This window comes from Sphaeramia orbicularis, chromosome 7 (genome assembly GCF_902148855.1).
Source record: "Sphaeramia orbicularis chromosome 7, fSphaOr1.1, whole genome shotgun sequence".
In the NCBI taxonomy this organism is placed as follows: Eukaryota; Metazoa; Chordata; class Actinopteri; order Kurtiformes; family Apogonidae; genus Sphaeramia; species Sphaeramia orbicularis.
The window spans coordinates 6,850,665-6,861,716 of record NC_043963.1 but is presented as its reverse complement, the minus strand read 5'-3'; the positions used below and the strand labels follow the sequence as shown (position 1 = coordinate 6,861,716).

Here is an 11,052-nt window from a genome sequence, read left to right as displayed (position 1 = left end):
TATTTTAGCTCTGTTGTTTTGTATATTGCCAATATTTCTCAGTGTTTTGTGTGATATTTTTCAGTCTTTTTGTAGTTTCAATGTTTGCTGCTAAACAGTGACAGAGCTGCTAAATGGATTTTCATTGTTCCTGTAACAATAACAATAAAGACCTGTTCTATTCTAAATTTTAACAGCCAATGGACACTGACTAAAAATCTAATTGATTAAAATTTGGATTATTCTAAGTGACTTGAACTGATTCTTACTGAAAGTGATGTGTCAATATAATCAAACAAAAATAAGAGTGAGATTAAAGAGTCAAATATCAGCTTCTGTGTAGTTTCCAATGGTATTTTTTTCATTAAAAATCCTGTCTCCTGTGAAAATATTGGATTCAGGCTGGAATGCTGCCTGTGTCCAGCAGGAGGCAGCAGAACACTGGTTTCTTATGTGACAAGTTTCTGTTTCTTAAAATGTAAAATTAATCTTTATTGACATTTAGAAAATATGAATAAAAGGGTTTCGGTGTCAAAAGCTCTGTTTCCTTCAGTGAGAGTTGGTTTTTCGTGGAGTCTCTGATCGTCGGCTCCTCAGGCTGTAACGAGGCTGATGATGAAGGCAATGATGAAGATGCAGGGAGGAGAAAGCAGAGGTCAGAGGTCATGTCTACTGGTCCGAAACCTGTCAGCATCTGGTCTCTGAAGAAGATGGTTGTAATCTTGCAATCTCAAGACAGTCACAGGGTCTAATTATTGATGTTGTTCATATCAGATGTTATATACACGTTAAAATATAAAAAAAACATGTACAGGATAAGATTCGATGTTGTGAAAGATAGCACAACAAAAAAACAATGCAACAAAATTCAGGGAAAAAACAAACAAAATGAAAAAAAAAAAAAAAAAGAATAATACAGCAACAAAATGAAAACAAGTAAAAACGACCAAACAGAATTGATTAAGCAGCAAAATAAACTAAATGAATAAACACAAGCAATAAAATGGGCAAGAAAATTGACAATATGAGCAACAAAGTGAACAAAATAAGCAAGATGATGAATAAAATAAGTAAAAAAATTGAAGAAAAATGAACCAAAGAAGCAATAAAATGAACAAAAATTAACCAAAGAAGCAATAAAATGAAAAAAAAAATGAACCAAAGATGGAACAAAATTAAGAAAGCTGAATAAACTAAGAAACAAAAATGAACCAACGATGAGACAAAATGAAGAAAAATGGACCAAAGAGGCAACAAACTCAAGAAAAATTTAAAAACTAAGCAACAAAATGAAGAAAAATTTACCAAAGACACAACAAAATTAAGAGAGATGAATAAACTAAGAAACAATAATGAACCAAAGATGAGACAAAATGAAGAAAAATGGACCGGGGCAACAAATTGAAGAAAAATGAAAAACTAAGCAACAAAATGAAGAAAAAAACAACAGAAGTAACAAAATGAAGAAAAATTAACCAAAGATGCAACAAAATTAAGAAAGATGAATAAACAAAGAAACAAAAATGAAGCAAAGTTGAGACAAAATGAAGAAAAATGGACCGAAGTAGCAACCAAATGAAGAAAAATTAACCAGACGCAAACAAAATTAAGAAAAAATTTACCAAAGTACCAACAAAATCACCAAACCAAGGAAGACAATGAAAAAAAATGAAAAAAATTAAGCCAATAATGACGAAAAGTAAACAAACTGAGCAGCGAAATGAACAAACCAACAAAATGAAAAAAGAGAAACAAAAAACAAATAGAAAACACAGGTCAACACAATTTTCTTCAATGTTTTTTTCTAACATTTGGATGTAAACTTAAGTATAATTTGCCTGAACTGTTTTCAAACCTAAACGTAGGACATTGTCTTCATATGTTGGACATGTTGGACAATGGGTAAAAAAATGCCTCCACTTCCTAAACAGCTTTTTAAACCTGGTCCGATGACTTATAACTGACTTTAAGAGACTGATCAAAATATAGAAAATACAGTAAAAATGTATTCAGAGGTTTGGGTACAGATCATTTCATTCCGTGTCAGATCTCATCATGTGAACCCGTGAACACATCAGCTGGTTTCCACTCATACCTGTTTGTCCTCCACCAGGATACTGTAGACCAGCGGAGACGAGGATGAGGAGGAGACGCAGCGGGAGGAAGACGATCGCCGAGGACGTCTACCTGGACTGGCGGGGGGTTTCTGAGGACTGGGACTCTGCACAGTGGCATTGTGGGTAGTGTCGGGCACCAGGGTGGTATCGGCTGATGAGGCGTTCACTGTACTGCTGAGGAGGCTGTCGGTGCTCCAACCTGCAAGACAAACACGAGGGAGAAGTGAGTTTAACACGGAAGCTAGAGCCGGTATCCTGTCGAAACACCCTACCTGTCGAGTTCAGCTACCTAGTGCTACTGAGCATGCGCATGCCCCTAAGCGTTTTCACAGTTTAAATGCCCATCGATTTGTGCTCCCCCAGGCAGAAGTGAGTCATATTTTGTATGTATATTTCTTTAATAGTGCCTTTTGAGCAGTAAGCATGGAAGCAATTATGTGCACGAAAGATAGACGTAGAATATTGACACGAGATGATAATAGCGTAAGGAAGTTCTCATTGTATGATATAGCATTAAGTATGTGGGTCAGGTGGGTGTTAGTGGCGTTTAGATTATTGTTTAAGTTAGTTCAACGGACGCCAATAATGGTAGCCTATCATTTAACTGACTAAATCTATGTTAACAATTCCTGTAAACAATTACATGTGCACGAAGGATAGATGTAGAAAGTGAGATGATAATAACATAAATAATGGTGTTTCTATAGTAGGAGCTTTATTTAATAGAAGTTATAAGCCTGTCGAAATGAGCTTCCTCTACCCATATTCAGATGAATAAGTAAATAATGGTGTTTTTCGACAATCAAAGCATTATTTCATTTTCAAATAGGCGTGTCGAAATGTAAGGTAGCATGTTTTGACGGGGTAGCGTCAATCGATAGACGTCGCTGTCGATATAAGCTACTGGTAGCTTACTTCGACGGAGCAGCTCAACTCGACAGAACACCGGCACTGGAGCCAGGTCAAACCCACCAATAGAAACTCTTCTCTCATCCAGCAGCGTAGGCCCCGCCCATTAAGTTCAGTTTTAATTCGCAAGCAAAACTTTTGAAGTCGCAAGCAAAAGTTTTTAGCTCACAAGCAAAGAGGACTGATGTATGAGCAAAATGATCTTTTTTTTTATTGCCACTTACTGTCTTTTGCTCTCAAATCTCTTTTTAATTGTAAAGCCATTCTTTTTGATTGATGAATAAAGAAACAAGTATCTTCATAATCTCTCCATAGAGGTACTAACCGATGTGTGAGAGGTCCAACACGTCAGAACAGTCAATGGTTGAATCCTCCTCCACTCGTCTCCTCCTCCTTGACTCCTGAACAGGTAAACATACAAACATGAACAAGGACCATATTAAAACCCCCTGAAATGCCCTCAAGACCTTCAGAGTCTCATCTGAATCCTCTAAAACATGAGTGGAAGGCTCTAAAACTTCATGAAGAATCTCATCTGAATCCTCCAAAACCTCCTTTAGAACCTCATCATTCTTCTAAACCTCGGTATAATCTTCTACAACCTCACCAGAAGGCTCAAGAACCTTATCAGAAAGGTCTAAAACCTCAAGAGGAACCTCATCTAAATCCTCCACAAACTTAGAAGGATTTAAAACCTTCCCAATAACTTTGTCAGAATCCTACAGAACCCAGTCAGGAGCCTGGTTCAAATCTTCCAGAACCTTAGCAGAAGACCTTGTAAACCTCATTAAAAGACTCCTAAACCTCATCTGAATCCCCCCAAAACCACCTCAGGAGGCTAAAGAACCGCATCACGAAGCTGTAAAACCTCTTCATGAGATTCAAGAATTCTCAAAACCCTCATAAGAATCCTCCAAAACCTCCTTTAGAACCTCACCATTTTTCAAAACCTCAGTAGAATCTTCTACAACCTCACTAGAAGGCTCAAGAACCTCATCAGAAAGGTCTAAAACCACAAGAGGAACCTCATCAAAATCCCCCACAATCTTAGCAGGTTTTAAAATCTCCCCAATGACTGTCAGTATCCTACAGAGCCCAATCAGTCCATATCTTCCAGAACATTGGCACAAGACCCATAAACCTCATCAAGACTCCTAAACCTCACCTGAGTCCCCCCAAAACCACCTCAGGATGCTAAAGAACATCATCATAATGCTGTAAAACCTCTTCATGAGATTCAAGAATCCTCAAAACCCTCATAAGAATCCTCTAAATCCTCCTCAAGAACTTCATCGGAAGACTCAAAAATCGTGAAACTCAGAACCTCAGAAACATCATCTTCAAAAACACAAGAAATGCAGATTTTACAATAAAAGGTTTAATGACAGACTGCTGAGTAGATCTTCTGTATCTGCTCACCTTCATGTTCCGCTGATGTCCTTCCATGTTCTTCTGTGTCTCTCCTAAATTCTCTACAGACAAAGAATGAACCAATCAGACGCTGCAGTTCCTCCATCATCCACTAGATGCTGCATTTCAACAAATCTGTTCTATTTGTACACAATTTTTACATTTTACCACATTAGTGACGAGATTGTTTGATCGATGTATTATCTTTTTTTTTATCCACATCAAAATGCAGAAAAACCTCAAAAATTAACTATTTTAACATATTTTTCTGGAAACCATTTGTGCATGATCTTTAAATAACTACAGACTTATGGATATATATTTTTTATATATAAAACCATCACAGCCACAGGATGAGATCATGAGGAGTGTTTCCACGGATACAGCAGAAATGAACTGAATTAAATAGTGTCCAGAGATGTTAAAATATTACAGTTCAGATGATCTAATCAGAGATGTGAGATGGGTACTGGTCTATCTGAATCAGGTACTGGTCCATGTGGATCAGGTACTGGTCCATCTGAGTCAGGCACTGGTCCATCTGAGTCAGGCACTGGTCCATCTGAATCAGGTACCGGTCCATGTGGGTCAGGTACCGGTCCATCTGAGTCAGGCACTGGTCCATCTGAGTCAGGTACTGGTCCATCTGAATCAGGCACTGGTCCATCTGAATCAGGTACCGGTCCACGTGGGTCAGGTACTGGTCCATGTGGATCAGGCAGAACTCACCTGCGTGCTGCAGCGCCTCCTGCAGGCTGTTCTGGGTTTCTCTGAGCTGCTGTAGAACCTCCTGGACCGGGTCTTGGTACCGAACACACGCTCGTAGCAGAACACACACTCCTATAAACACCATGACTTGTCGCAACACACTCACATACACACTGACCAGCTCCTGCACATACACACACACACACACACACACACACACAACAAAGACAAATGTTGTTTTCTTCAATATAACCCTTTTAAGACCACCATTATTGATTTCTTTATGTTGTTTTTGCAATAAAAGTGTCAGAAAATCTCTCTTTTTTGCCAATTCTTTTGCATATTTTTTCAGGAAGAACTTCATTTTTAATATCTGGCCATTAATTATCATTATTATATGCAGTAAATGCTTAAAACAGTGTGTTATATTGGACCTTGTTAAAGAAATCGCTCAAATGGAAGAACTCACCTTTACACTAAGACTGGACCATGACAAATTCAAGGAATGCTGGAGACCGTGGATAGACTTTATAAATACTTAAAAAGAACATACTTGACGCCCATTGTTCAATTGCTACTCGATTGTTCTCTTTGTTTGTTTGTTTGTTTTTTATATTGTTTTATAAAAAACAAAACTATCAATTTATAAACTAGAAGCACTCGGAGAGCGCAGACCTCCGCCAAGGCTGATCAGTGGCCCCCCCCGTGGGCCCCCCCACCCCCGATCACCACCAAAATTTAATCATTTCTTCCTTATCCCATTTCCAACAAACCCTGAAAATTTCATCCAAATCTGTCCATAACTTTTTGAGTTATGTTGCACACTAACGGACAGACAAACAAACAAACAAACAAACAAACCCTGGCAAAAACATAACCTCCTTGGCGGAGGTAAATATGTAAATCTTGCATTGTAAACCAAATAAAAACTTGTATTAAAAAACAAACAAACAGTGTGTTATAGAACAAAATGTGTTTTTTAATCATAAAAACACGCCAAAACACACTAGGTCGTTAACACACAGCTGTCTTTGTGTTCCTGTCCTGTGAGAATGTGTAGCTCACAGGTTGTGCGGACCTTCCTTTATTTTTTCATGGTTAATTTTTGGGATCCTGCACACCTCCTATTTTTTGGATGTGCGTGTCGTTTACCTTTTTTCATAACTGTACTGTTTTGTAATGTTCTGTATTGTTCTGTAATGGTATAGTGAGATGGGTTGCATGGTATGAGAGGTTGGAATTCTAAAAGCAATGCTTCTTCCATTCCCTTTTCAAAACCATGTGTTTAGCAGTCTGTCAAGTCGTCATCTGTTAAGTGTTATACTGTGGTAGCAGGTTGGAAATAAATATGTGAAATGAACTGAAAATGCAGCTAAAAGTGTCTCCCATTAACCCGTTATTGTCTGCCCTGCTCCGGTCTGCTACTTTATGCTCTGCTCACTTCCACCTCTCCCCCACAGTCAATGCCTCTACCATAAATCCTTATACAGCGTTGGAAACCTCAGAATGTCTGCTTTCTGATGCCATTTGAATTTTGTGAATGACGCAAGTGGTTCAGGAGTGACCGTTTACATTACTGTGTTAGGGGTCAGGTATGTGGATGACCTGTGACTAAATGTGAGTATTGTGTGTTTTTATCCTGTACAATATCCTTCAAAGGGCAGGTGATTTATTCATCATCAGCTGGTTCTGATGACGATGTGTGATGAAGGTGTTTCCAGGTAAATATGCCAAAACACGCCCACATTTTAAAGTCTTTCTGATTGAATTTGAAAAATATATTAAATCAATGGAATTTATCTTAAACAAGAAAAGCACAAACACTGACAATTTATAAAGAATTCTTTAAAACAGACTGAACCTACTCTGATGTATTTATTTATTTGTTAGATCTTTATATTTTAAGTTTTTATTATTATTATTTGTCTGTTCTCCTTTGTGTCTCTAAGTCTTTGCATTATTTTAATCTATTTGTTTGGATGTTTTTTCCTTGTGACATCTTGATGTTTGTTCAAAATTTCCCTGTTTTGTACACCTATATATAATAAAATATATACTAATATATATTTTCAATAAAGCTGAAGAAAAAAGACGGTGTTTCCAGGTAAAAACCCTCACCATGTGTTGGTGTTCAGGATGATCAGAGCTCAACACAAACTGGTAGATCTTCCTCTCTAAGTAGAAGTTTAAGCAGACCAGACCCAACAGCATCAACCTGCACACAGACAGACCGACAGAACAGTCATCCAATCAGCTACAGCGCCACCACCAGAGAGGAGGAGTTAAAGGTTAAAAGTTAAAAAAAGTCACTGCTGCAGCCATATTGGAAAGGTCAAAGGTTACGGCACCTTTAGTCCAGATAAAACAGCTTTACCATGTATTGCGTTTATCCTGAGCGACCCAAAAGGATGTTCATGAAGGTGAGGAGGAGGAGCAGATACCTGGCTCTAGAGGAGCGCTGTGTGGAGGTGAGGAGGAAGGAGGCGCAGAGTGCAGCTGCGTTGTACAGACAGGAGCTCATACTGTGAGCCTCCACCATCAGGAAGCTCTGCAGGAAGGACACTCTGTTGAAGAGCTCAGACAGCGCCACCTGCTGCTCCCTGGAGACACTGCTGAGCTCCAAGAAAATAGACCTAAGGCCTACAGAAAGGCATGGAGAGATAGGGTGAAACTGTTAAATGTTCAAATAAAACAAAGATAACAGGGGTCACATCAGGAACTTCAAGTAGATTCTATGTAGGGAACTGATAAAGAACTGGAACGGATGAACAGAATCTGAATCTACAGAATTAAAGGTAGGGTAGGAGATGTTTTCCTAGGGCATTTTTTTTACTATATTGCTTAAAATCCCCTTCACACCCAGGTTGCACCAACTTATTTAATGCTCTAACACAAAAATTAAAAAAAAATTAGTCACCTGTGGAATGGACAGGACTGAAAAACCACCATCCAATCATTTTAACCAGTGCATCAAAATGATTAAATTGTGATATGTCTGTCAAACTCAACTGTCATTTGTCCCTCACCCCTCTGTGAGTACAATCCGGTACTCTGGGGGGGGGGGGTCCTGAAGAAAGGGGTTTGGACTTTTAAATTGTGTATTTTCAAAATGTAGCTTGCTCAAACCATTTTTTCCAGGATCTCCTACCCTACCTTTAAAATAAAACTTGTATGAATACAGTCTTTAAAAATTATCGCTTTCATTTCCCCTGGGTCATGTCTCTCAGGCTCTAGTAGGGATGGGAATCGAGAACCGGATCTTTTTGAGAACCGGATCCCAGTAGCTCGATTCCTTGGAATCGTTTGCCTGCTTAACAATTCTGCTTATTGATTCCACCTACATGCGCGATGACATCACACGTACGCTGCATTGTTTTGGTCAGAATGTAGCCAACATGGCACTGAGGCAAACGGTCTAAACAGACCACACCAGGTCCACTGGAACACTGTCAAAGCTTCCATGTCTTCTAAAGGGTGGAATCCCTCCAATCTGCTCAAACATTCGTCCACAGCATGTGATTCATTTACAGGAATGTAACGTATTTGAAACGCTACTTAGCGACGCTTGTGAATGTACCGGCAGAGTGAACGCTGGGCCCAGTTCCAGTGTGGGCAACAAACGTCGTACCCAAATACAAGTTTCCGAAGGTAGGGGAAAGGAAATGAGGTGCACAACAACGGGAGACAAGCCGAGCCGAGTCGAACTGGTTCAACATAGTGAACATGCGGCAATAGAGGAATTAGTAAAGTGTCTTTAGTTTCACTTTCACTGCACGCCGACCCGCCCCCGAACCGGGCCCAGCATCAACTGTTATTATTTGTACATACTGTCTATGGTATATTTCCTGTGCAGATGGAAATATAGAAGACAGTTAAAGAAAACACGCCCGTTTGTACTCTTTTATTCCCTCACCCAGTGAGAATCGATAAGGAATTGGATCGATAAGCAAAATCGATAATGAAATCAGAATCATTAAATTCTTAATGATTCCCATCCCCAGGCTCTAATAATCCTTTACACAGGTACAGCCTTTCAGGTGGTATGTTTTTTTTCTTATATTACCCAGAGTTTCATCTCTCAGGCTGTGCTGTTTTGTTTACCCTGGGTTGAGTCTCTCAGGGTGACTCTCAGCTCCTCTCCGTTGTCCAGGATCTCCTGTTGTGCCTGTAAGGCCGCACTTTGGGCTTCTATCAGGTCCTCTGCCATCTGCCTGGTGGACTGCAGCTGCTCTGCTACACCCGCTGAACTCTCTGTCAGCCTGAGACACAAACACACACCTGTGGAACCTCTCATTACCCATCTATGCTATTACCTGTCCATACTTTTACCTGTATCGACCTGTGCATGGAGTACTCACCTGTGCATGGTGTTCTCTGCTCGGCTCTGCCAGGCCTCAGACTGCAGGAAGTGACAGATGGAGTGAGTGTGGGTGAAGAACTCTGTGTAGGTGTTAAACGCCACAGCGTCCATGCTGGCTGTACACCTGCGGACGTCGGACCCCTCAGGACATGATGGGAAATCTCTGCCAGAGCTGAAATACCCATGACAGGTAACTATTTTCATGTCAGATGCTTTTTTCCTGTTTGCATAACATCTGTTTTGGGTCACAACCTGAAGAATCTAACTCAGGCCCTAAAGGATCTATAAAGATTCTAAAGAATAAGGTCATGTGGACCCTACAGGACCATAATATTTATTTTTATTTAATCTTGGAATATATTGAACTGAAGGCCTTATTTGGGATATAAACAAGAGAACATGTAAAATAATGATGATAAAAACTTCATTCTAGAAACAACAGAATAAACAAACATAAAATTGAAATGTTGTCTTGTTAGACTCTATAAAGGCTGAGTTTCTTTAAAGGTTTCATCAACTAACCTTGTAGAGAGAAGAGGATTAGGGCCACTGGGAAAAATAAAAATTAAGGCCCAATATATTTTTTAAATTATTATTCTGCGAAAAAAGTCAGAATTCTGAAAAAAAAAAAAAAAAAAAAAAAGGCAAAATTCTGACTGTTTTCATTTTTTTTGTTCTGAGATTAAGGTCAGAATTCTGAGAAAAAAAGTCTGAATTCTGACCTTTTTCTCAAAATTCTGATTTTAATCTCAGAATTCTGCTTGTTGTCTCAGAATTCTGACTTTTTTCCTCAGAATAATAATAATAAAAATATATATATTGGATCTTAATCTAAATTTCTTTTTTCCAGTGGCCCTAATCCTCTTCCGTACTTTCAAGAACCTTAAGGGAAGCTTTTCATTGAATTGGTTCACCATGGGCAAAGCTTCATTTGCTCTACTAAGCCATCTACTGGACAAAAAGTACACAACATGCAAACTTTTTACAAGGCCATTAGAATCAGAATCAAAATCGTGTTTATTGCCGTGTAAGTAAACAGGGTTCATATTACTAGGAAATTGCTTCAGTGCTTTGGTGCGTACATAGGACATGGAGTAAGCAAGAAGCATAAAGTAAAAAACAAAATAAAATAAATAAAGAAGTAAGAGAATAAACAAGTAAGATGAAGTTCAAAATATAAAATATACAGTGTGGACAAAACCAGTGGGTGGAATAAGACTATAATCGTACCGGTTACGGTTCTGTGCAGATAGTGCAAGTGATTAACAGTCTAATCAGCAGGTGGATGCAGTGATAATGCAGTGTATTTGGTGTTGGTGTTACTTAGAGTTCAAGAGTTTGACAGCAGAGGGAAGAAGCTGGTTTGGTTATTATTGGTTTGATGTATATTTTTCCATTTCAATAAATGTACTGTCCTTTAAGAAATAAGATAACATGGAAATATTAAAACTGGAGAGATTACACTGAATGTGTTTGTAGGGCTGCTCGATTATAGAAAAAAAAATAATCACGATTATTTTAGCAATAATTGAAATCACGATTATTAAAAACGATTATTTGTTAACCTTA

At 38.7% G+C, this 11,052-nt stretch overlaps 1 protein-coding gene and 1 long non-coding RNA gene across 2 annotated transcripts; both read right to left on the bottom strand.

Moving 5' to 3' along the window:
• Nucleotides 1-548: 548 nt before the first annotated feature.
• LOC115422010 (uncharacterized) lies at nucleotides 549-3,408 on the bottom strand. The gene is made up of 3 exons (XR_003935778.1): nucleotides 3,331-3,408; nucleotides 2,075-2,295; nucleotides 549-588 (listed from the first exon to the last, which is right to left on the bottom strand). It is a non-coding gene; the product is annotated as an uncharacterized LOC115422010 (long non-coding RNA).
• A 1,452-nt stretch (nucleotides 3,409-4,860) lies between these two features.
• LOC115422035 (uncharacterized) lies at nucleotides 4,861-9,605 on the bottom strand. Its single transcript, XM_030138077.1, has 5 exons — nucleotides 9,482-9,605; nucleotides 9,225-9,382; nucleotides 7,565-7,763; nucleotides 7,242-7,338; nucleotides 4,861-5,307 (listed from the first exon to the last, which is right to left on the bottom strand). Exons 1-5 carry the CDS (start codon nucleotides 9,592-9,594, stop codon nucleotides 4,861-4,863), a joined length of 1,014 nt encoding a protein of 337 aa, XP_029993937.1. The 5' UTR covers nucleotides 9,595-9,605.
• Nucleotides 9,606-11,052: the final 1,447 nt, after the last annotated feature.

Coding starts and splice junctions, on each gene's coding strand:
- LOC115422035 (XM_030138077.1), bottom strand. CDS start 9,594: ATGGACGCTGTGGCGTTTAACACCTACACAGAGTTCTTCACCCACACT. Junction 9,383..9,481: donor GCAGAGAACACCATGCACAG/GTGAGTACTCCA, acceptor TTTGTGTCTCAG/GCTGACAGAGAGTTCAGCGG. Junction 5,308..7,241: donor ATCCTGAACACCAACACATG/GTGAGGGTTTTT, acceptor GTGTATGTGCAG/GAGCTGGTCAGTGTGTATGT.